At 38.7% G+C, this 27,082-nt stretch overlaps 1 protein-coding gene and 1 long non-coding RNA gene across 3 annotated transcripts in view; one reads left to right on the plus strand and one right to left on the minus strand.

The window, feature by feature from the left end:
• The first annotated feature begins 1,738 nt into the window (after positions 1 to 1,738).
• The window catches only part of slc16a1b (solute carrier family 16 member 1b), a 30,038-nt gene continuing 4,694 nt past the window's right edge, over positions 1,739 to 27,082 (plus strand). Inside the window, exons 1-2 of one of the 2 annotated variants that reach the window (XM_083554789.1) lie at positions 1,739 to 1,962; positions 21,970 to 22,255. In XM_083554789.1, coding sequence (XP_083410915.1) covers positions 22,039 to 22,255 — 217 coding nt within the window. In that variant the 5' untranslated portion in view covers positions 1,739 to 1,962; positions 21,970 to 22,038. Of the gene's footprint in view, positions 1,963 to 7,007; positions 7,185 to 21,969; positions 22,256 to 27,082 lie in introns of those variants that run through there. The other variant, XM_083554790.1, reaches the window with a different exon arrangement.
• LOC310733496 lies at positions 18,711 to 24,923 on the minus strand. Its single transcript, XR_014535765.1, has 2 exons — positions 19,709 to 24,923; positions 18,711 to 19,597 (listed from the first exon to the last, which is right to left on the minus strand). It is a non-coding gene; the product is annotated as an uncharacterized lncRNA (long non-coding RNA).

Raw genomic sequence — 27,082 nt, forward strand, 5'->3', positions numbered from 1 at the left:
GTTATGGATTCCACACCCATTATTATATTAAATATAATACCGCAACTTTCATCAGATACCAAAGCCCTAGGTTGCTTTCTTTTACCAAAGCGTCTTATTGCCTATGACACCATTTTCATATAAAAATCTATTGTTGCAGATTACAGAGAGGAAATGAGGCACCATAATGGCATCATATTAGAATACCCGAAGTCATTTTTTATAAAACAAGAGATGTATTCTGATTTTCTAAATCTAAAGTGTCAAAAAAAATCTTAGTAAAACATATAAATAATAGTATAATTAAAACAGAACCATATTCATTCATTCATTTTCTCCCGCTTATCCGTAATTCGGGTCGCGGGGGCAGCAGTCTAAGCAGGCCCCGCCTTCGACTGCTGCCCAATCCCCACAGCACCGTCCCTCACGGTCCCTCCTGCAGGTGGTGAGCCCACGGGAAGGAGAACCATATTATTATGTAAAATTAAAGAGTAAGAGTGAGTATCAATGGACAAAGATGCATCGTGACAGATGATTGGTATATTCATCTTTGAGCGATATCATTATATTGCCACATTACAGTAATACTGAGTGTGGGGTACTGGCTATTAAGAGTTTGGCATGTTCTGCCTAGTCATGATTGCTTCAGTTTCCTCCTGGTGCTCCGATTTCCTTCCACCTCCCAAGAACAGGCTGTAGATAGACTTGCCATGTTAAATGTTCCTCTAGATGTAAATGTGTGCACATGGTGCGCACTTTTAATGGACTGCCATCCCATCAAGAGTGTATTTCTGCTTCAGATATAGTTTTTTTCGCATCCACTGTGAGCCCAACCGGCATAAACTTTACTGAATTTAGGATAAATCACATTACCCATCCTCCAACAAACAGCCTATAAACTAGCAGAGGTTCGGTGCAGCTTCTTCTACAAGTAGGTCATGTGTCTGCCCCAATACTGAATATATTTTTAGAGACTTGCACTTTTTTTGCTATATTATATTATTATTTATCACACAATGTTTATAAGAGAAGCTACAGTTATACTGATTTACAGCTAGGGACCACTTTTACTATAAATTATGTTATATGTATCTACACACTTCAAGTATTAGATTGCAATAACACACTCATTCCTCTACTTTATTGGGAACACCGATACAGCTCCACATGCATTCAGTTATCTAATCATGTGTGAGCTGCAAAATGCAAAAAATCATGCAGATACAGATCCACAGCACTGTGTAATGTTCACACATCAGAATAAAAAAGGCAACATTTTTTACAGTTTTCTCAGTACACATTAGGCACTGTTGTGTGTAAAAATCCCAGGAAATCAGCAGTCTCAGAAATACCCAAACCAGCCCATCTGACACCAACTACCATACCCTCGTGATGATTGATGTAAACAAATTGTCTATGCATGATTTTATGTAACTGTCACATGACAGGTTTCATGTAGGTTGGTATAATATTGATTAAAATGCTGATTATGGTTGAATACTTCTTATTTTATATTGATCATATTCAGCATAGTAGTGTAGTATTGAAAAAGAAAACTTATCGAAGGGAAGCTCTCCTCTGCTTGCACTGGATCTAGTGACAAGAGATCAAACTCAAACAGATCTAAGCTTTTCAAGGAACTGAGTTTCAAGTCAGCATTGCCCAATCCTTGAGTCTCTCTGAGCATGTTTTTTTTTTTTTATTATCCTTGTCCTTACACTCTTCTCACTCAGCTCAACTGACCAATGACGCAAGACTGGGACTGGGCAAATGCGCTCGCTGAAGCCGTAAACGAGGTTCAAACAGGCCGATCGCGTGTAGTAATTGGACACTCGAGTCAAGAGCGCGCATGCGCACAGGCCAATCCCTAACGTGAAAGGACGAGCTTGGCTCCAGCATACCTATGTACACGTCCACTCCGAGACGAGCGGTCTGCCGGGGATCATTCGCAGCTCAACAGGCAACAGTGACTCCAACAAGCAGGTAAGAAAACACGTCCGAATGGCAAAAAGAGCTATTTATGCGTTTTAAATAGCCACTTAACAGTCTGTGAGAGTTAGCGTGTTAGCTCTCAGCATCTTTCGCGCCTTCTTTGTCCAAGCGTTCCTCATGGTATGAATGAATCTCGGCTTTTTCCTCTTCACCTCCAGTATATTTGACTTTCAGCTCTATGGAGGTTTAGTCAGTAATAAAATATACCCCACATATGCCTTATTACATGCCGCAATACGTGTTTTCTTACGTGTGTCCTAATTAGCTATCATTCATTTGCTTGTTGGTTGTAGTTAGCTCTATTTAGCAACGTGGCTAGATTCTCATGCACGCGGAACTGACTGCGTGGTGGTAACGGTGCTACAAAGAGCGCCTGTAGGAATTAAATGGCTCTGTGGTGTCACGAGCAGCTCACGTGTTCGCACACTGGGCTTGTGTGTGTGTGTGTGTGTGTGTGTGTGTGTGTTGGATATCTGGTGCTCATGACCTTCATGATGATGATGAACTTGAATGAAAGCAGGTTAAAGTTGATTTTCCTCACTGTTTTCCCTCATTTGCTCCACTAAGGTGAACTTTCATCTGTCCTGGTTTGTCCTTCAGTGGGTGTTTTGTGACTCCTGCTGAAGCAACTACCATCCAAAAAATTCGGGCCAGTTCCCTGTTTAATGTTATATAGACTAAAATGTACCTTTTCCCAATCATGTTCAATTAGTCACATGTGGAAAGTGTAGAACTGTGATCCAGAGGAATGGGATGCACTAGAGCTAAACTATCATCGCACAGGTTTTATGTAGATCATATGTGATATGACTGTTAGTAGCTCAGTAGTTAAGGCTCTGGGTGATCGGAAGGTCAGTGGTTTAAGACCCAGTGCGGACATGTGGCCACTCATGGGGCTCTTGAGCGAAGCCCTTAACCTTCTGTGCTGCAAGATGACCCTGGTTTCCTAAAATCACTGTGATATGTGAAGCACAAATTTCACTCTGCTGTAATATGTGACAAGTAAAAAATATTATTATTATTATTTTACATAAATTAGAATTTTTTGTTTTGCATTGACATTTGAATACTTTTTCTGGATAAATCAGAATGTTGTTGTGGCCAGTATACTATGGAATTGCTCTGTCCTTTTAGTTTTTAAGTATGCTGGGAAAAAATAAACCTCTTAACAGAAAATGCAAACCAAGGAAAGTGTTTCTTTGAAATCAGTCCTCTACTGGATATTCAATAACTTTTAAAGCATATTGTGTTGATTTGTGAATCCCTGTACTGAATGCCCCCTACAGCTTTACATTTCTCACCCTTTATATTTACTCACTGGGCTGTTTCATTTATTTATTTTTTTAACACTTTATTCAGACACTTGCCGTGGAGACTAGGGCTGAGACATGAAGCATGCGGCATAAGTCCTACAGAAGAACTTAAAATGAAAGGTCTTTACTCTAAAAGATGTTGACTACCACAACCATCAAATCTTTAACCCTTAACCACAGTCTCACCACTTCCACTATTGTAGGTGAACCCCCAAAACAACCTGCATTACCATGAAATGCCTAAATGGGGTTAAACAGGTGCACATCTCACACTCTAAGTCTTAAGTCATTAGTGCTCAGTTTGCATGCATATGAATCCCACTATAATCTCAATCCTCATGCATGAATTGACCGGCAGGGTGTCAGACATGTTTTGCTCTGCCCGGAGGGGGTCAGACAGGGTAGGCATTAAACATTTTAGTGTAAATGCAAAATCAGTGGTCACACCCAAATATTGCCTCTCAAACTTCTTCCCTTATCAGTCAGCATGGTGCAATGTTTCTGGAGGGAAAATAGGGCTTTACAAAACAGCTGATGTTAGCCAACTAGTTTGTTTCTGGTTGATAAGACTTCCACACAGACCCCCCCCCCCCCCCCCCCACACACACACACACACACACACACAGCAATAAGCAGGTTAGTGACCCTAGTGTGATTAATATAAGCAGTTCCCAGATGTTGAATGTTGCAGAAAAGCATGATCCTCTACAGTTGTTTTTCTAGTTCAAGATAAGTGGGTTTGTAGGGTTAAAGTTTGCAGCAAATGTAGATATAGTGACTACCGTAATTTCCGGGCTTATATAAGCCGCACCCACTGAATTTGACAAATATTTGTATTTTTAACATACCGCAGGTGTCTACACTAATGTACTATACACAGGCTTTAACGAAAGACATGTTACACATTGTGTAACGGGTGAAATATGTTGCGCTTCTATTAGGAGCATAGCGGTATTTTGGGAAAAGACTGGCACTGCATTTTTCCGGTATTACTGCGTGTGTGGAGACCAAGGATTATGTCCTTTTTATTTTTAAAGCTCATTTCTAACTTTCTTTGACTAACCCATAATGCTGTTGCAAAGGAAAAAAAAAAGCACGAGTTTTGGAAACTTGTCTGTGCTTATGATTTGTGTTGCAACTGGAGTTTTAGCGAGCTCTTCCTTCACCCAGACTCAACACGCTACAACGGCTTGTATCTAAACAGTAGCCTACCAAGTAAGTCATTGTTCACTGTCTTCCTCCTTCCTTTCACAACTATAGTGGTACCTCGACCTACGAGTGCATTAATGTATGCGTTTTCCAAGGTACGAGCAGGCACTCTGTCGTTTTTTTTTTTGCGCGAGCAAAAAATTGAGGTACGAGCTTGAGACGCCGCTGCTAGATGGCAAAGCCGGAAAGCGAAGATTGTGACGCAAATAAGATAAACATTTTAAAGTTTAGGGAAACGTAATGTACAGGAGTGATAGTACAAAACGAGTTTTGCCTCCACTTATCACCTCTACCCTCCACACACACCCCACCAGCGTTTTCGTTAGCTCAAGTCGTCTCATCTCCAAGGAAAATACACTGAATAAAACCTTATTATATCTTTACATACTCTTTCTATTATGTTTTTATACAAGATTTGTTATTTAGAAATGTATTTTCCAATGTAATTACATGAAACATAAAACTGGGTTATTTTGAGGGTTAGAACGGATTAATGCCATTTTAAATATTTTCAATATAGAAAACTGATTTGATGTGCGAGCAAATTGAAATACGAGCTCGTCCACGGAACGAATTAAACTCGTAGGTCAAGGTACCACTGTATTTCTCTGGGGAGTTTATCACACACGTGAGGTGTTTTTTTTTTTTTTTTTTTTTTTTTTTTTTTTCTCCCGTTTGGAAATTGCATTGGTCTAATGTTATAGGTTTCAGTTTTTTTTGGCTTAAAGTTTGTGAAACCGGGAAAAACCCAGGAAAAATAAATTAGCCGCTACATTGTTTAAGCTGCGGTGTTTAAAACGTGGGAAAAAAGCAGCGGCTTATAGTCCAAAAAATACGGTAAATACTGAGTATCATTTGTTGGTGGCCTAAGAAATTATTTCAGACAAAATCTATTGAAATTGCAACTAATGAATTGACTTAAAAAATTTAAGAAATGGAGTATGTTTGTCTCTTTCCTATGGAACTGGTATTAAACCTACAGCTGCAGAGACTTTGCTTTATGACTAATGTAAACCAGTCAACATATTTGGCTAAACTTCTTACATCATGTTGAACACATTGAGTGACTGCTGCTTAATAACAGTTATTGGTTGTATATTTATTTTTCCAGAAAGCAGTGCACATGACATAACCACTTAGTGTAATCTCTTTTTATTTATTTTTTACTCTATAAAGGTCCATTTGCCTCTGGCAGCCAATTTTGTGGAATGTGAAAGTTGGTCTTTTACTTGGTTCACTTAGATATCTATATTTTAAATGTGTGTTGAATGGTGAATTTCATTATAATTGTGATCATGAGAAAATTAGATCATTAAAAATTGTAATGAACATTCAGTTATTACTGAGGCATCATAAGTGAGCAACACAGTCGATAATTTCATAATTGGTTTACCTGATTTATTTGTCTAGTTGATCCAGTTCTGCAGCTAATTGCACTATATGACCAAAATAAACTGTAATGGGAAGAAAATCCAGTTTGTACAAAAATGTACTTGAGTAAATGTAATTAAAGTGTCTGCTAACTGCCGCCGACAAGCATCAAACTGGTCAGGTTAAACTTTCAAACATCAAACCTAATGATCATGATAAGACCATTGGGATTAAGAAATCTCAAGTTGCGCCTGTTTCTTAAGACTGTTTTAGCAAGTGTTTTGTTGCATGTAGGAAAGTGTCTGTGAAAGACAGTTCTGTAAAAACATTTCTTGACTTGATAGTTGCAAAAACATATTTGGTATCTTTGTAAAGCTTACACAATATACCCCAGTGTAATAATTCCCAGAGTTATAAGATGTCAAATCATTGTGTGCAGAAGTTTAAGTATGGGATCGTATCACTATGATACTCACACCTCATGAAAAGATTTCTAATTGCTCACTTTAAGTTTATTGTATACCTCCTGTGCACTCTGTGGTTTAGAAGGTAAGTGGGAGTTGCCCCTGAATCTAATTTAGATGTAATTAACATTAAAATGCACAGCAGGGGCCCATACCTCAACTTTGTGCTGTTGGGACAAAGTTCATATGGTTCTCTAATTGTTGTTTGAAGGGTTTAGCAAATAGAGGCTATCAGATAAGAGTTTTTTTGGTCTTCATATGCCCCCTTCACCCCTCAATATTGAGCAATCATTGTTCCAGTGTCTGTGGTCTATTAGAGTCTTATTTATACTAATAATCTGCTCAGATACACTTTGCTGCTTATAACGTGTCTTCAACGAGCTGTAATGCAGAGCATCTTCTTGTCATTGGGCTTTATAAGCATTCTGGCTAGTAAGCTATGTTGATGGTCAGCTTGGAGCTAACTCTTGATCACCTACTATCAATGCAATTCTCCTCATTTTGCTTGCCATTCAGCGAGCTCTGTTGTTCCCAACTTTTTTCTTTTTAGAATTATGGTGGGTGTGCTCCCAGAAACCTTTTAAGGCGCCCTTTTTTTTTTTGCCGTCCCCTTATCTGTGACTCAACACAGTCCTGTGTCTAAACTCAACAGGCAGTTTCTTTGCCTTGTAACTGTAACTGGTCTGATCTGTGTTTTCCAGCTGTTTGAGGTAGAGAGGAAGACCTTTTCAAATCATGCTCAATTGATTTAATTAGTCCAAAATTAGCCCTGGTGGACCCAAAGTGTGGAAACATGATGATCAATAGATGGCCGGATTCACCGGAGCTAAACTGCAATAACAAATGGTTGGAATGTGTAAGTCAATGTGTTTATTTATTTATTTATTTATTTATTTATTTATTTTTCTCTGAATGAATTTTTATACATTTGTAAAGTTGTCAGAAATGTGGATATTGCTTTGCCAATTCTGAATAGTCATAAACAGATTATATGACTTTTGATTTCTGGTTTGCACTTGTGGTCTGTAGAGTATAGAATTGCTTTGTCCTTTAGGTGTTCAAGGAAAAATGAAACCTCATTCTAAACAGCTAATGCGTTGTGGCTCAAGGAAACCAAATCAATTCATATATTTGTAATAAAAAAAATCTTCTAGTAATTTAATTGCCATTGCAACATATTGAGCTAATTAGTGCATCCCATACTGTTGTCAAGCCTAACATCCATCTACAGAAGTGCACCAAAGTTGACTTTTAACTTAACATAGCAGTGACTCTGCAAATAGCTGTAGCTGGGCTGATTGTTTAGCTGTATTTTTCAGAAATTACTACTTCTTATTTGCAAGAAAATCATTGTTTGGATTTGTTTAATGTGAATTTAGTGTTGCTTTAATTTGTCATTTGCTTTGTTTATGCCTGTGAGTTGGTTTAAAATCTAGAGACTCCTCACTCGAGTTGTCTGTCTGGGTCTACCTGAAAGAAGTATAAATGCCGTGTGTGTAATCACTGCCATGGCAGCACACAATGTTGTGCCATGACATTATAGCTTTTGTCATGTGAATGGAAAGTTTAGTCTATTGTTAGCACTGTATGAGTTCCAGAGGTCATTGGTTGCATATCATCAGAGGTCAAATTAGAGGTAGTGATCTTAGCAATAGGCATTGTTGTAGTGTGAAGGATATGGAGGGCACGAGTAGTCTATTTTGATTAGAGAAATCAGTATTCTGAATTTAGGTCGCAAACAATTTTCAGTATATGAGTAACTGAAAATAACTGTGTATAGAACTTTACCTAAGGTGTTTGTTAGACTTGGTTGTTGGGATGTTAGTCATTAGCATAGTGGAATGAGACTGAGGGAGTAAAAGAATGAGGGGTCACTTAGGGAGGAGAAAGGTGAGGAGAGACGTTTAGTATTCGTGGTGAAAAAGAAAGGAAATTCAAATAGGATTAGGGCTGGCTTTGTTGTATTTTTGTATTGTGTAAATGATGGCATGTGTGCGTGTGTGAAAGATGGAGGTTGGGTGGGTATCCTGAGTGCCATACCATTTTTGGCCTGCTAGTGCTCTTCGTCCTTGTTGAAACATTCTATGACCTACATTTTAACTGGAATCTCTCTTGTACTACACAAGATATTGTTTGAATATAATATGCCAACAAACTGTAAGAAAAGTTATACTTTTCACATTATCTGTTAGAAATACCACACAGATTCAGTCTTTTTGCTTATGTTCATTTCTAATGAATGATAGGGCCATAACACTAAACAAATAAAATTACAAAAAAATAACGTGAATAAAAGTTTGTTTGGAGTCTTTCACTCAAACAGCAATCATTTTCACAGATAATTTGTTCACATGCACTTTAACAGTTTGATCATTTAATCAGTTAAACTCTGCTTTATTGCATTTTAATAGTATTACAGAATTAATCAAATTTATAGGAATGTGGTAATGACAAACAATTTAGCTGAGTAATAATTGCTGCATGTAAATGTGTATAGAAGTTTCCCCACTTTTTATTAGGAGGAAAGAAAAAACTCGCATCCATATTATAGCTGTGTGTAATCTGGATATAAAGGCAGCTCAAGGAAAGGCAGTATTATGTACACAAACCTCTCAAATATTTACCATTAAACAAACTTGCACTTTTTAAAAGCCAGTTATCATAACTCTGGTATGAATTTATTTCATTTTGTCTGTTTATCAATTTTACGGTATGGTATATGAATGAGGCCAATGGAATGTCTTTAATCTTTAGTTTTTCACATCAGATTACTCGTTATTGGTTGTCATTTTTACAGGTTATTCCATAGACATGGTCAAAATTGAAGACCTGTACCATGCCTGACCGTTCTCCCTTGTCTGTATCTGAATCTGACATGGGTGAGGTTACACAACACCACACGTACACCGTGTTACCCTGTTTGCACTTTGCTCACGTGGCAACATGCGGTGTCTCTAGAACTGACTTTTCCAGCTGTGAGGTCATTAGTCATGAATGTTTTGACTGATTCATATTAAGTTGACTGTTTTGGGCATACTGGATGTGCCAGTACTTATGAATTTTAGAGGAAATGCTGCAGAAACAGAGCAGAAAGTGTTGAATATTGTAGTACAGTACAAGTTGCGTCATTGTGATTGTGACTGATTTGACTGACAGTATTACAAGGCTTAAATACAAATGCTAAGTTAATCTTCGGCCACCTATTTTCTCCCCTCAGTTTAAATAAACTGTGACTTGTTTTTTGACTGAATTATATGCATATAGACACATCACACTTCAATGTGTATAACCTGTACTGTACATGATGGAAGTATATTCTCAGCTTCTTTTCTCAAGTTGCCCTTCATTAAATGGACAGTGTCAATTGTCCTTCATTCATTCATTCATTCATTTTCTCCCGATTATCCGTAATTCGGGTCACGGGGGCAGCAGTCTAAGCAGGCCCCCGCCTTCGACTGCTGCCCAATCCTCACAGCACCGTCCCTTACGGTCCCTCCTGCAGGTGGTGAGCCCATGGGAAGGCGGCCCCACGTCACTCCGACGTCACGGACCTTGATATTTCCCTCGTAAGGGATCCCCGGAGCATAGAGTGTTAGGGGCCTTGCTCAAGGGCCCAAGAGTGGCAGCTTGGCTATACCGGGGCTTAATTGTCCATATGTTTCATTTCATTTACACTGTATCTATAAATGACATTATTGGCATTACTACTGATCATCTTAATAGGAAGTGTAGACTTCCTGTTTCTTCAATGTTAGTGTTGCACATGTGGTGGTGTGTTTTTGTTTTTTGGGTGCGTCATGCATGTGTTTAGAAATGCTCCACCCTGCCCGGCTCTGAGAGCTATGGTTCATTATAATTGCTTTTTCTGTTAACAATTATCCAGTGTAATTGTGGAAGTTTTGTTAAACCCCAAAAAATGTAGACATTGTTAAATGTTTTAAAAATATATAATAGAAATATCTTGCACGCTTTTGATGTTGAAGTGTCCATTTCTTAGTAGCTTCCCTTTTCACTTTAATGTGGTGTCTCGTACTTTTGTACTAAAGGATGTCCACAAACTGGAAGGGTATGGTGATAAATACACATGGAAAACTTTAAGCAGCTTTTCCGGAGACAAGAAAACTACATTGCGAGTGAGAGATTTAATAAATAAATACATGCGTGAGAATAATTCAGTTTCATTAAACGAATAATAACCTACTTAACACGGCCACCGCGGGGGGAGTTTTTGACTGCACTGTATATAAAAAAATTAAATAAATTTCAAAAATCTTTCAAATGACTTTTAAAACGGTACCTGCACTGTAAGGTGTTTTCTTTATATTTTAGTTTGAAATGATCCCAGGCGTTGGAAACTTTTGCTGTTTTCTTTGGCCTGAGTTTTCTCCTCGCCACTCGCTGTCCTCCCCACCCCGTTCCTTCATTTTTCATTCTGCGGCATGTTTCTGTTACCTGTCTAGAGCGCTCCAGAGTTTAGTGGGTGTTGCGTGAGTAATACTGGTCTGTGGGAAACGCAGAGCTCTGTGTTAAGGTAAATGTACTCAACGAAGCATCAAGGTTTAATTTGCCTTGATGAATTTTTGTAATCGAGTTGCTTGAGGGATCGTTACAGCGCTAAATTCAACTTCATTTGCTCACAATACAATGCATTCTGATTTCAAGTGTATATTTAATGTACCCTTGAGAACTGACTATCTCCCCAAACGAAATCTACAACTGTGTATTTTAATCCTTTTTATAAACATGTCTTAAAAAAAATAATGGTTAAAAACTTGACAAAAAGAAACTGTTTCCCAGTACACCACAGTGGTTATTACAGGGAAGGGGTAACAGTTATGACAAAATTGTACACAGTGGTTACCATGTAGGATTGTTAAGTCAGAGTCTGAAGTTCACTCTCTTTGAACTATACAGTGAAGGCAGCTGCCATGTGCTATATAGGGATAAGTGAATAAATGAACGAGTGAGCAATTTCAGGTGCAGCAAATCTTATACAGCTTTTGTAAATGGACCTAGAAAGTGCCGTGTTACCATATTAAATCATTTGGAAAATGACTTAATTTGTGGTCACTGCGCAACCTACATGAAGTGTAATATATTGGGCTAAGGCTAATTTTAACTTAATAGTGTCTGGTAAGCTGTTTTTTTGCCTGCTGTTTAAATGAGTAGTTATTAAAAATTGGTTCTAATCTGCAGTTTGGGAATGTGTACATGGACATACTGATTTGTAGTTTGCTTTACTTGGACGGTGATGTGCTTTCCACTCTCCCAAGAGTGTTGGTATGAGTAAAGTGAGACAGGCAGTGTGTTCTGTACTCAGCAAACTTCAGACCGAGTCATTTTATTGCTGACCTCTTTCTGACACACTGGTATATTCTCATCCAATGTGTGTGGTGAATAGAAGCAAGCACTAACCATGACTTGCAGATTTTTTATTTCGCAATCGATCACTGTCAGAACATGTCTTTAGAGCTACAAGAACATCCCCATACATTTACAGTTTTATATATTTAGAAAGTCAAAGCTTAAACTTGTCCAATTAAACTATGTGTGTGGATAGAAGTACGAATGTGATTTGATCCAAGCACAGGTATCAAACGTACCTTGTATTTTTGGGTACAAACAGATAAACATCACCCCTGACATGCAAACTGAACCAAAGGACATAGCTGTAGCTTTGCAGACATTTAACATGTTCTGCATGTACTGACAAACAAAAAGATAAATAAAATGCTGGATGTGAGGCACACATTAATTTATGCTTGTTATTCTATGATTATCTAATAGTTAGAATTTTGCTTGGCCTCAATGTTTGGCTGTTTAGTTATGGTGGTTATGGGATATTAAACTAGAGCCAGGAGGTCTACTTATATTAGTTACTATACTGTGAGATTTAATGCCAATGTGTCAGCAGTCCAATCCAGTTAACTCTAATTGGGTAAGAAATTCCCCCATATTATAATAATAATAATAATAAATATAGCTGCAAGCAGCGATGGCGGGCCCTCGCACATTTGTGTATCGCTATACGGTGCCTCCCAGAAAACAACGCACTGTGGGCAAGTGCATCAAGTGGGTAAATATCAGTGGACTATTTTATGGTGTTACTGACCCATTTGGGGACTGTAGGTAAAAGAAACCCCACATTTTAGACAAACGGGGGTGCTAGTGAGCCACTTAAGAGACACACCAATGTCCGACCTTTTTGTCCACACTTAACAGCCGACAAATGTGATGTATGTGTAAAATTTCAAGTTAATCTAAGCACGCCGAAAGCCTTAAATGTGCCCGAAATAAAAGTTACGTTTGACGCGTTGCCATGGGAACAGCGTTTTAAATATAAAAAATCCCTTTGCAATTTATCATCTAAAATGTCTCGGCATCATTGTGATTACGTTTGGTGTCAATCGCAGGAATATCCTAGGAGGAGTATTTAAACGTTCACCACATGCAACTGTCAAAAAATCCACCTTTTGTGACTGACACACTTTCTGGCGCCTGTTGGTGGCGCTATGTCCGAGTTTCACATCGATGCAATCGAAATCCTTGGCCGTACATACACAGCGCGTGTCATCCCAATAAGACTTTTTTTGCTTTAGATATTAGACACTTCCTGTTTCCCTGAATTTGCCATAAATTTGTCACCTTGCCATGGCAGCACCATTCAAGATATCAAAAATCCCTTTGCAATTTAGCAAGTGCAATGTCTCGGCATCATGTTCACCACGTTTGATGTCAATCGCATGAATTCTCTGGGAGGCGTATTTAAAAGTTCACCGCATGCACTTATAAAACAACCCAACATGGCCGACTTCCTGTTGGGCGGAGCTAATAGGTTTGATTGTGAAAGTTGTTCGGGTCGATGAGATCTATGTGTGTACCAACTCTCGTGCATGTGCGAACATAATTGCCGGATCTGTGCACCAATGTTGGTTTTTGCATTACAGGGGGCGCTACAGAGCCCCCCTGCCATGCCTGAATTCTAGCCTTTGCCTGGGCCTAGTGACACGTGTGACACTCTGACGTGTGTGCCAAATTCCAAGAGTTTTCGAGCATGTTAAGGGACCCCAAATGGCCAATGTGTGTTTAAAAAAAAAAAAAAACATTTGTCTGGACTTCTAGGTATAATAATCTTTCGGTGATTGGTACGCAGTTTATATTTGATAATTTTATTAAACATTTATTTGATTGCATTCTAGTCATGAAACACAAAAGCTGCTGCCTACCATTTGAGCTTTGTTGTGCATCACACAGTTAACCCAGTCTCGGACATTAACTCAACTAAAGTTACATGTCCGAGAACTGGCAAAAACATTGCAGTGAAAGTTTGATTTAAGTGTTTTGAATGTTCAGATATGATGGGTGTCCGATGGTCATAAGGTTTGTGAAATTGGTTGTGAGGTTTATTTACGTAATACTTGACACCGGCACCCATGCTGATTTGTAGTGTTTTGAGAGAAGGTGCATCCCACTGACAGCCAGAGTACATTCTTTGGTGTGGCCTCAACTAAAAAAAAAATGCCATGGAGAGCCCTTATGGAAATTGGGCTACTGTTGGCCAAAGGAGGAGAAGAAGAGGAAGACATCTACAGAGACAGCAGGAAAAGGAGAAGTAAGGGAGAGTGGAGGTTAGGGTTGGTACTTTAAATGTTGGTACTATGACTGGTAAAGGGAGAGAGTTAGCTGATATGATGGAGAGGTAGAAAGGTAAATATGTTGTGTGTTTAGGAGACCAAGTGGAAAGGGAGTAAGGCCAGGAACATTGGAGGGGATTTAAACTGTTCCATAATGGTGTGGCTGGAAAGAGAAATGGTGTAGGGGTGATCCTGAAGCAAGAGTACAGTAAGTGTGTAGTGGAGGTGAAAAGTTTTTGATAGTCATGAACATGAAGCTGAAAGTTGAAGGAGTGATGATGAATGTCATCAGGGCCTATGCTCCAGAAGTGGGTTGTGTAATGGAGGAGAAGGAAATAATTCTGGAGTGAGTTAGATGGAGTGGTAGATGTACCTACGAAATAATGATTGGTGATTTGGGGCAGACTTTAATGGGCATGTATGTAATAGGAACAGAGGTGATGAGGAGGTCATGGGTAGGTATGGTCTTATGGAGAGGAATGTTAAAGGGTAGATGGTGGTTGATTTTGCTAAAAGGATGGAAATGGCAGTGGTGAACACTGATTTTAGGATTTAGGAGGATCATAGGGTGACCTAGAAGAGTGGAGGAAGGTGCACACAGGTGGACTACGCTCTATGTAGGAGATGCAACCTGAAGGAAATTGGAGACTGTGAGGTGTTGGCAGGAGACAGTGTAGATAGACAGCATCGGATGGTGGTCTGTAGAATGGTTATGAAGGTTAAGAAGAAGAGGAGAATGAGGACTAAAAGAAGAATAAGATGATGGTAACTGCAGGAGGAAGACTATAGTGAGCGATTCAGGGAAGAGGACAGGCAGGGGCTTGGTGGTGGTGAAGAGGTGCTGGATGATTGGGCAACTACTGCAGAAGTGATAAGGGAGACATCTAGACTAGTTCTTTGGGTGACATCTGGAAATAAAAAGGAATTCAAAGAGATGTTTTGGTGGAATAAGGAAGTGCAGGAGAGCATAAAGATGGTCTAAGAATTGGGATCGACAGAGTGATGAGAAAAGTGGGCAGGAGTACAAGCAGGTAAAAAAGGGATGTGGTGAAAGCCAAGGAAAAGGTGTATGAGGAGATGTATGGGAAGTTGGACACTAAGGCAGGAGAAAAAGATTTATACCGATTGGCCAGGCAGAGAGCCCGAGCTGGGAATGATGTGCTGCAAGTAAGAGCGATTAAAGGATGGAGATGGAAATGTGTTGACTAGTGAGGAGTGTGTTGACAAGATGGCGAGAGTGTTTTAAGCAGCTGATGAACGTGAAAAGTGACCACATGTTATACCAGAAGAATCATGGAGATGTTTAGGAGAGATGTCAGTGGAGTTTTCAACCAGGTTGGTCAACAAGATTTTGGAAGGCGAGAGAATGCCTGAGGAATGGAGAAGTAGTGCGTTGGTACCGATCTTTAAGAATAAGGGAGATTTGCAGACCTGTGGTAACTACAGGGGAATAAAGTTGATCAGTCACACCATGAAGTTATGGGAAAGAGTAGTGGAAACCAGGCTGAGAAAAGAGGTGACCATCTGTGAGCAACAGTATGGTTTCATGCCGTGGAAGAGCACTAAAGATGCATTATTTGCTTTGAGGATGTTGATTTAGAAGTATAGAGAAGGTCAGAAGGAGTTGCATTGTGTGTATGTGGATTTAGAGAAAGCGTACAACAGGATGCCAAGAGAGGAGTTGTGGTATTATACGAGGAAGTCAGGTGTGGCTGAGAAGTATGTGAGGGTGGTGCAAGACATGTCTAAGGAAAGTGACAGCAGTAAATTGTACAGTACGACTGGTTTAAGGTGGAGGTTGGACTGCATCAAGGATCGGCTCTAAGCCCTTTCCTGTTTGCAGTGGTGATGGACAGGTTGACGGAGGAGGTCAGACAGGAGTCTCCATGGACTATGTTTGCGGATGATATTGTGATTTGTGGAAAGAGTGGGGAGCAGGTTGAAAGATCCTGGAGAGGTGAAGGTACGCACTGGAGAGACAAGGTGAGAGAGGCGAGATTGAGATGGTTTGGACATGTGCAGAGGAGGGACATGGGGTATATCGGTAGGAGACTGCTGAGGATGGAGCCACCAGGAAAGAGGAAAAGAGGAAGGCCAAGGAGGAGGTTTATGATGTGGTGAGGGAAGACATGCGGGTAGTTGGTTTGAAGGAGACGGATGATCCACTTTGGCGACCCCTAATGGGAGAAGCCGAAAGAAGTAGTAGTAACTAATTGTTGGAGGGGGGTTATTCATGTAGGTAAATTATTAAAAATAAATTAATAAAAGCACAAAGAAATGGATGGAGATTTGCCATGAATTGAACCCAGTTGCACCTTGCCTGCTTATTCACCTGGCAAAGGCATTGTGGTTTCAATGATTAAAAATCAACTGTTGATTCATGGAACTACCTGAAAAGCAGTGAAGAGCAGCCGATATTTTAGCTGGTAGTTTATGGTCTAAAATGAAGGTTAATCATGAAATTTGCTAAGTAGGAAAATATTTAGTTTCAAAACCTGCTTTCTTTTGCCAGGAGTTTTAGACTGGGCCAAACACAACTTCATGTAAAAACAGCAGTGTTGTGCAATGACCAGTTCACTTTCTGGATTGGAACCCAGCTATAAAAACCCTTTGGTCTGAATTGAAGTCGGAGGTCTACATGCATAAAACTAAGAATATACAGGTTTGAACTTTACTATAGATTCCTCTCTATGCATCTAAAACCATTAGAGGAAAAGAAAAAAAAAAAAAAAAAGTTAGGTTGACTAATTTTTTTGGGGGAAAAAAATAGCATAACTTTCATGTAATGAGACCCTATCAAATCTATGCACTTGCATGCGTTATTTTATTAATTAATCCCCTGCTTTACAGCGGTTCAAATCTCGCACCCCCGGTTTATCGCAGAATCGCATTTGCCACATAACTAATTTGTTTTGCTGATTTTCCCGGTCTCTTGCGGACAGAACGACAGACCAAAAACCCTATGAGGATTTGTTTTTATGGAGTTTTGTTTTTATTAATGATAATACATTTTATACCTTTTATTAATTAAAATATAATTATAAAATGTTAATACAGCATAGAAAGTAAAGAATGCGGTGACGTGTATCTTTAACTAATTTTTTGACAACATAGAACACTTCAACCAATAAACAAGCAGAGAAACTATTGTACTATAAATTTGATGGTGTACTGTTTCTACGATTTGACACAAAATTCATCCTGCTGTATTTCTTGCACATGTTTTCTGTCTGCTTTTTAAATATGTGGGAGGATGATATATGGCTTAAACAATTAAAAAAATTTTTTTTAAATTTTTAAACATTTTTGGGGTGGCGTCCGTTTTGTCGCAGTTTTCCGTTTATCGCTGGCGGTTTTGGAACTTAACTACCCCGATAAACAGGGTATTCCTGTATGTATAAATGTGTCAAAGGGTGTTAATAATCCTGCTGGATTCTCTGGGCTAAAGATGTGCTGCCTGTTGGGGCTGCTGCTCTTGAGTGTGGCTCAGATGCTGTGACTCTCCTTGTTTGGATATTTTGCACAAGTCCAGATCAGCACAAACAGGATACACGAAACCAGAAACTGTGTAATGGCTGAGTCAGCATTTCTATATTTTTTAATATATATATATATATATATATATATATATATATATATATATATTTAATATTCACCTAAATGTGTATGGCTCAAGGTTTCAGCTCTTCTTGTGTCAGCAGGTAGTAAGCTATTACTTACAGCCTGATAATTCGGTAAAGTTTTACTCAGTTACCTTGATCTTCACTGTTATATGCACACTCACCTGCTCACAGAGGGAACTTACAGCCTGGAACTGAGTTCATCAAGTGCCCCTGTTTTCCACAGTGGAAAAAAATCATCCCTGCATGTTTGGAGTCGCATGCCTTAGCCATGCTGAACATCACTGACATTTAATTTCTCACTCTCTCTCCAAGTGACACTTAGTACACCGAGTTGGGTTCATGTAATAGTGCTGTGCATTGCAGTTACTATTGTTTAGCTTCTTCCCAGAGATATAGGTTTTCAGATCTAGTGCACTTGCATATGATTTTTTTCATTTATTTTTTTTACTTCATTTTCATACTCCTCGAACAATTCACTGAACCCTGAGAGTACTGGGATACACTTGGTTTTAGGATTAGGGAAGAAAAATATTTAATAGTGAATGCTAAAAGGGTTATATATTTTCACATAATTTAGTGTAGCAGTTTGCCAGGTCTTGAAATAAAATTGAGCATCCTTGAAACTCCTTTGGGAATTTTTGAGAAATTTAGATTTTTAAAATGATGGAACTATGTGTGAAGGAGCATAACAGGTTGCTGACTATCTCACACAGGTTTTGTTCCAAATAAAATGATCATTAGTTGCAGCCCTACTCAAGATCAAATTTATAATTGATTAATCCCGATTACTATTATCTTATTAGATTTTGATTAATCGGATAAAAAAAATGCGGTGTTTTATTTCGAAATCTATATAATATTGTTTTGACGGATTTTGGTAAAAAAATAAAAATAAACATGTTTTGTTCAGTTATGCTATAAAAAGAGAATCAAACGGAAAAAAACGCAGCAAGCCAACACACACACACACGACTGAACTGATCCAGTGTGAATGTCCTGAAGTTAGCAAATAAACTATTTACACAATAGCACTATTAAACTATACCATTTTCACATGATGAGGATTATACAGTTTTTTGCTTAACGTGCTGTCTCGCCTTCATCTGTGATACCGGTGTGTTAATTTATTTATTTTTTATTTTTATTTTTTCCAATGTGCTTGTGCATTGTAGGAAAGCATTCCCTTTGAGTTGTATTTCCATGCATCACCACTAGAGGAAGATTCACAGTTTACCACTCATATTAGGTTACCTCTGTGACATCACAGTGCACCGTTCTCCACCAAAAACTTAAAAGGCTAAAACAGAGTAGCAGTCATTATTTGACAAGCTCATGATCAGACCGGATAGTGAAACTTCCTTACATTGGTACTTCGAGCCAGATAGTAAACTTCCTAACATGCATCACTGTGGTACTTCCCTACCGCACAAGCTCCACTTTGCATAACTTGTAGGTAAGGTTTTCTTGATTTGTGTTTTAATATAAAATGCTCCCGTTGACTTGGATGACTTGGGGGACGCACTTTTTTTGCTGCTGGATTTTGCAAGCAGTTGTGTTGTCTTGTAGTCATGCTAACCCGCAACTTGAACAGCCTAAATAATCGATAACAACATTTGTTGTTGCAGCCCTAATCTTGAGCCATGTCTTCAGAGACTGTAATTAAATCTGTACTGAGAGTCTCCATTCACAAATCTTCTTTCCCCTTTCTATATATATATTTTTTTCTTTTTTTCGTATCAGAAAGAGCTCTCAAATTTAAGTAGGTTAGCAGAGCTAAAGGCCTTTTTTGAAATTCCATTTTTCTTGCACAGGCTTCACCCACACAGCACTCACTGGGTCATCTTTTTTTTTTTTTTTTTGCATCACAAAAAAAATCACTGTCTTCAGTTCAGTTTTGTAAAAGTCTTTGCTTGTGCATTATGGAGTTCTGAATGTCTTTACGTTCCAAAAGACAGCAAACATTCATTAAACATTTACACAGAGATCAGTATGTTTGTGCTGTTTAATGAAGTCTTAGTTAGTTAGTTAGTTTATTTTTTCTTCAGTCATTTAAACATAACATACACAAACAGAATTTTTATAGTACAGCAATGACTGAAGGGGTTTAGGCTGAAGTGAAACACTTATTGATTATTCAAATGAGTAGGTCAAGGTCATGTGTACACTTGTACACACAAATGGAGGCTTGATGGCACAAGGGTGCTTCAGTCTATGTGTATATAATCTCAGAGTGTATCATTTTACACCATTGTAGACGGAAGGATGTAGCTGTAACAGTTTTAGCTGGGTTTGTGTGTGTTTCTCATTTTATTTTTCTTTCCCCTCAATATTTAACATACCCTATGTGTTTTGTTCATGGATTGACAAATCAGTTGCCTATCCCCTAAGGACAGGCAAATTTCATGGCCAGACAGCTTTTAATCATAGTGGCTTAATGGACAAGTAAGTACAATAAAGAGAACAAATAAAAATGCCTCCAGACTTCATTTTATTAAATTTTGGGGACATGTATTTAAAAGCAATGTGTTCAATGTTTGTATGGCTGATTTTGACATACTCTTACTGTAACTTTTTTTACACAATGCTTATTCTGAATCCCACGGTCTTCCATGCTAATCACTTCTGGCTGACTGTAAAACTATTTTTATTAGCCTGAATATTTACATGCACGAATGACGTTTTTAGAATCAAGAACATGCAGGTATGTGGAAACACTGACAAAGCTGGGGGCAATAAACTTGTGTAACTCTCCTGCTGGCAGGACATGCAGTCACCTCACAGTTAAATCCATTAGGGGACAAAGTTGTTAGCCGGAATTAAGTACAGTCACTGAGGCCAAACGTCCTTTGGCTTTTCATAGGCAATGACTTTGTTGAAAGCCTGAACTTGGTGTACTATTTTATTAACTGTTAAAAAAAAAAAAAAAAAATTTGCTACTATTTTCTGTGTCAGTAAAGTTCCTTTGAAGTTAAAACATGCATTTGCCACTGGACTAACTAATAAATTTGAGTTGTAGACTTCATTTTACATATTTCCTTAACTCCTATCTAGTCACATTTTTAGGTGTTCACCTATCTGGAAAGTTGTTGTATGGCTAATTGTTGAGCATCAGCTGATTCGCATAGTTCTGCAGTGGCACGATGCATCCTGGGTGACGAGCTTCATTGAGAGGCCTCTGAACCTTTAGACATGTTTCATTAAGGCACCAGAGATGTGGTTTCTCTCTTTGTGTCTATATAATTGTGTAGATTTTCTGGAAAAGCTCAGTCATGACCCCTGGCTTCAGTGCTCAGGCCCAGAGACGCCGAAATTGAGAAGTCACAATCCAGTAAGTGAATTGGGTCACTGAAGCTCCATGAGCAGCGAGATACCTATTGACTCTCTTTAATGTCTTCTGGCAGCGTTCCAGTCACAAATCCCATACTGACTGTATTCACCTCAAATCAGAGAAGCTTTTAAGTTTGTTTTATGGTGAGAATCTTACTCTGGGTTTGTTTTTGTGCAAGCATGTGTGTCTAATGAGGCCTGAATCCTAAGTACAGAATGAGCCAACATGTTTAAAGATAATTCCATAATCACATGGTTAACAAGGTAATGATTCCTGGTCCCTCAGCAGAGCGTTCAAAACACTTGATGGCGTTTGCTTTCGCATTACAGTAGGGCGCAGTGCACTTGAGGATGGTAGGAGTTAATGAGCTGTCAGTGTTGGTTAAAGAGTTACGGTGTGTGGGCTGAGTATTGGTTAAACAGTAAGGAACTACATCTGTAGGTACAACTTGTTCCAATATAAAATGGCATCTAATTAGATTGCTTGTCTTTATTATACATATTACCTTTTTTTTTTTAAGAAGCAAGATTCTTCATAAATTATTACTAAACTAATCTTTTTTTTTTATTGTATTTTAAGAAACAAACCACTAGTTTGATTTTAAGTTCAAAATTGTTATTTCTAGGTAATGAGCGCAAAATGTACCTATACCAGAAAATACGCAGATCTAACCTATGGAGTACTGGTGTTTTTGCTACACTAGCTATTAATTTACTTAAAGGATATTCAGTGTTAAGTGCTGCTGTATGCTTTAACCAGCAATCCTGTCAGTTTCTGTCTTTAAATGTATGCTTTGTCCAGTGTTTCTCACACACACATCCGCAGGTTGGATTATGACGATGATTAACGTGTTGTTTTTGTTGTTTGTTTTGACAGTTTAAGAACTAGACAGAATTTCTATGCTTGCCATTCAGTAATATCTAGAGTTGTTGTGTGCAGGACTGTTTTTGTTATAGCATGGATAATTCTGTGCAATGTATTTAAAAATGGTGTCTTTCCTTGCAAATGTTGGTTTCCAGTTTCTAATAATTTATTTTACTATTGTCTCTCTTACAGGCTGACCGTGTGTGACCAGCTCGGCTTGATTGTGTTTTTGCTGCTCCTGATTGTTGTGGCCGTGTAGCGATGCCTCCAGCGACAGGCGGTCCAGTAGGCTACACCCCCCCTGAAGGGGGCTGGGGTTGGGCTGTAGTGGTCGGCGCTTTCATTAGCATCGGCTTCTCGTACGCCTTCCCAAAATCCATCACAGTGTTTTTCAAGGAGATCGAAGTGATCTTCGATGCTACCAGCAGCCAGGTCTCATGGATCTCCTCAATCATGTTAGCCGTCATGTACGCAGGAGGTCAGTGGCTTTTGCTTACTTCAGCTGTCTTGTACTTTCACTTTCCCATTTGGCTTTCTACTACATTGTAGTAAAATAAGCAAACGGTCACAGCAGTGTTTATGTTCAAACAGTGACCTGCTGTCTTGTTCATGTGTGTTACTGGAAATATTATGTATTACATGGCCTGAAATCAAAAGTGGCTGTTACATTAGTAGTTCCGTATACAGAAAAGTTCAAATTCTTGTTCATATGAAATTCTGTATTATTTTTTTACATTACATATTAATCGTTGTAGTCCAGAAAACAATTTTTCACCCTGTCCAGTTCATATTCAAATTAAACTGAGACCTGAGCAGCTCTAACATACAGTGCAACCTATAATAATCTTTTATTTCACAATGGAATTCCCAAACCTCTCCCCAAAATAACCAAACTCATTAATAGGTAAAGGGACAAAAATTTATTTCATTCTGTAGAAAGAACATTAATCATAATCCTACACTCCAGTGCTCGTTAGATCTCACTCTACAGTGTTCTGTTTAGTTTAAAGATTTATTATTAAAGATCACAGTCTTGATGTCACCCAAATGAGGATGGGTTCCCCTTTTGAGTCTGGTTTCTCTCAAGGTTTCTTCCTCATAACATCTAAGGGAGTTTTTCCTTGCCACAGTCGCCATGGCTGCTCATCAGGGATAAATGCACACCATTTACTTTTACATTTGCAGCATTTAGCAGACGCCCTCATCCAGAGTGAAGTACAAAAGTGCTTTGAGTCTCTAGCAAACGTAACTGTTTTCTATAAAGCTAAAGAAATAAACTTGACTTGACTCTGTACCTTTTTATATTTTTCAATTAGCCTATTTTGTTTTATTATTTATTTATATCCAGGTTTGTACATATTATATTTACATTTACATTTGGGACATTTAGCAGACGCCCTTATCCAGAGCGACGTACAAAAGTGCTTATATATTGTTATGCAACAGCAGTCTATCCATTTGTATGATGATGCGGGTGGTGGGTTTCAAAACCTGTCTATAGCAAAGTGTCCAAGTTGACATGTTCTCCCTCAAGTGGGCTGCTGCTGATTATGATTGAAGTGTATCAGGGGAATTTTTTTTTTTAGCCCTATATACAGTATATCTGACTTAAAGAGACCTCAGTGCCTAAATCCAGTTAGCAAGCAAATATTCCAGTGTGAAGTCAGTTTGAAAATGTCTTTTTCTAGGGAAAAATATTCTTCCTTTGACTGGCACTGTACTTCATGAGTCGATTTCAGATCAGATAGTGTATGAATTATGGTTAACAAGAAATATTTGCTTTACCAGCAGTGATGATTATTTTGCCATACACATCCATTAAATAAATATTATATTTGATTATATAATGCTAAATATATGATGCATATATGCGGCCTAGTTGTTCTTCAAACCTACTGCAGTTTTATTGGTCTGGTGTGTTATTTTGAGTTGATTCTCGCAGATGTTAAGACGGTCGGCATAGTAACGAGGACATCCTGTGAAATTCTGGTCTTGTTGACACACAGCGGCAGAGAGAAACAGAGAAGGCGCTTGAGCAGCCCAAGTGCACAAAATACTGAGATCATGATCCAGATTTCCTGACGAATGAGGAAAGCCTGTTTCTCAAGCACACTCTGAGCCCTTCAATGCTCTACAGAAGTGTGTTAGATTCAAGTGTGAGCACAGTTATAGCATTAGATGTAAAGAACATTAGACTACAGTCTTGTCTTTCAGAGAGTTCAATGAATTCTCCTATTATACTCAACTCATTCTCCAAGTGCATTTTATTGCTCTCCTCTGGCTTGGCTTTTCCTTGAAATTTGTGTGAGAGGTGTGGTGCTCAGTTGCACCACTGTTGAACACGAAGAATCAAGAGCAATAATTGAGATCACTGTCGATCTCAGAATGTGCCGATTAATGTTCTGTAACAGCAGCTCTGACACCACAGCTCTGACATCACTGTCATCGTTTCTATAGTAATAATGTCTGGATGCTGTGCATAATCCAATGTGAATAATAAACAGATTGTTATTAAAAAATATTAGAAAACTATATGTTTGATTGTTCACATTCAAGGGAGTGTCAGGTGTTGGCACATTTTAATGTTCAGGGAGACTGGAAAATCTTCAGGGCAGAGGTCTCTGCATTTTGAGCTTTCAATGTAACTAGAGGCTTTTTTGTGTTTACTTTCTAATAGCGATAACAAGAACTAGCTTGTCACACAGGTGTGCCTTAGCATTAAGCAGTTAAAATGTGTGGGTAAAAAGTAAAAAGATTTTAAGTATTAAGGGTATTAAACTGCTTTGTGTTATGCTTTGGTATCATAGGATAAAAGCCCCAAGAATGGTGCCAGTAACTCTTTGATTTGATCACGACATCCTGTTATTGATAATTTTGCATAATGTAACTAACCCATGTGCTTTATTTGCATAATCCAAAATGTCTTTTTGAATTTCCTGCTCTGGGGTTGCTTTAAGTCAAGGTAAAAGTTTAATGTAGTTGCAGCTGTCATCCAGTTAGACCGTTGAAATCCTCCTCGAATGGATGGTACACAGAATAGAGTTGCTTAAACAAGATATTTATCAAGCTTAATATCGCCACACAAGTTCATAGGCCACAAATGGTGGTTTAAAAAAAATAAATAATCTGCAGAGTAACCCTAACCCATCGCTTACAATAGTTTGTATTGCCTCGCATTTACACATTTATTTGCTTTTGAGAACTCTGCTTCTCACTGTTAATAAAACTTATGGGATATAAAGCTAGAGCAAGGAGTAGATAAAGTTTGCATTGATGGCCTTGGCTGTAACTCATATCTTTATGGCACCTGCATCCTCTTTGAGAATCTCTTGAGCCTTAATGCTTAACATTCACGTACGTTCTCAAGGTCAAGTCACACACAGAAAAATGGTAATAGTCAATGCATTCCTAACATATTAATGCAGTTGTTCATTAAATGTGTGCGTGCACACAAGCAAGATCGGTATTTAAAATAGCACCAATACATTTACACCGCAGAATGAATTATAATGGATTGTTTGGTAAAATAAGAATTTGTCATGCGCAGGGTCTTGGATATTTCGAAATAAAAATGTTACACTTGGCTATTTTACATCATGTGAAGAATTTGAACTGTCTTGTAGTTTTTCAATGGCATTAATCTCCAAAGACCAACACACATGAGTGTGAGCAGGAGGAACAGGATGATCACTACCCACACAGGCTTACTCACACTAGCAGCTTTGTACAAACTTGTGCACGCAAGTTTCTGCACGTAGCCTTTCGCCACTTCACACGCATGAGTATTTTTTTTTTTTTTTTTGCCACCGTCCCTAGATGTTAGTGTAGGGAATTTAATACAGCAATTCAATAAACTTGTAGTATCCATCAGGTTGTGTATTACTTTTGATAAATGCCCCTTTTTTGACATCCACATGTTTTAAGATGAAGAAATTTGCATGCTGGACACCCGAATGTTGTGTGCGAGTCATTAGGAAACGCATACCACAGGCTCACTAGGTAACCCATGTGATGGTACTTTCACAAGATCAAATAGACACATGTTCCTGTTGCCTCTGTCAGCAGTTGCATCCTGTTTGCACTTGTGTGGCATTAAATCTTTAGACTTGTAACTTTAGAGTGAGAGCTCACACTGAAAGCTGTATTGGTCTACCTGTTTGACCATAATCCTGACCAGGTATAAGTAGTTCAGCCAGTGGCCAGTGTGATTGAGAACGTGTGAAAATAAATGAGGAGCAGCATGATGAAGCAGATAGTTTATATATGTAGACTGGAGCTGAGCCAAAATCCAGACTTGTATGAGAATGGAGTGGTGTGAAATCTGACCAAATCTGAAAAGAGTGAAAAATGTCTGATTGTTGTGATCCTCAAGACAAACGCCAAAAGTTTTTGTAGAGGTTATATTAGGATTTAGTTTAAATTTACCTTTAACGGTTCCTTTCTTTCTTGTTCTTTCTTACTTCAGACGTTGTGCTGGTGTTTTACTTCCAAATGTAGGAATAAACTTTGTGAGCCACTCAGTCAGCAGTTACTGTTGTCCCTGCTAATTAGAAACAGTTACTAGACCATGCATTTGTTTAAGTCCCTCATTACGAGCGTTTGCTGAGCATTTGCTTTTGACCAGTGTGTTCTACATGCTGCTCGGAGATGCAAGTTCTGGACTAATGCTGGCTCGGCCTAATCAGTACAGAAATGTTCTCAATGTAATTACTTGATTTATCAAACGGGATGGTTTGTTTGAATCACTTTGACACTTATATTAGGGCAAATTGAGAACATGATAACTAATGAAATGGACTCTTAGGGGGTGGATGGGTGGGGGTGTGTGTGTGAATGAATGAATGATCGCTCATGTCTACTTACTGTAGTTTATAGAAACTAACGTAGCATAACGAACTCCCACATGCTCTGCTTGCCTTTTAAAATGTCTGAAAGTTGAAAGTGTGTGTGGGAGAGTTTGTGCATATGTACACTGATCTGTGCTTCCATTGTCCTGGTTTGTAATGGACCGTTTGTGTAGTCTAGTACAGAGCCACAGAAGCCTGTCGGAATACATTAGTGTATCCGGTGGTCGATTGGAGGATTACCAAACCCTCCTTGACTGTGACTGAATGTGTTCCCAGCTCCTTTCAGGTCTGTAGCCAATGCTTAGAGATTGTCCAAGTTTGTCGCCAGTTATGATCCTTAATAGGTGTTTGAGCACAAAGACACCTCTGAGTGTTATGCTTTGGAGGCTGGAACTGTAAATGAGATGTGTGTCTGAATCCAGAGACACTACCATATACTGGGAACGTGCCTCCCTTTC

Source organism: Silurus aristotelis (genome assembly GCF_946808225.1).
Source record: "Silurus aristotelis genome assembly, chromosome: 11".
Lineage (NCBI taxonomy): Eukaryota > Metazoa > Chordata > Actinopteri > Siluriformes > Siluridae > Silurus > Silurus aristotelis.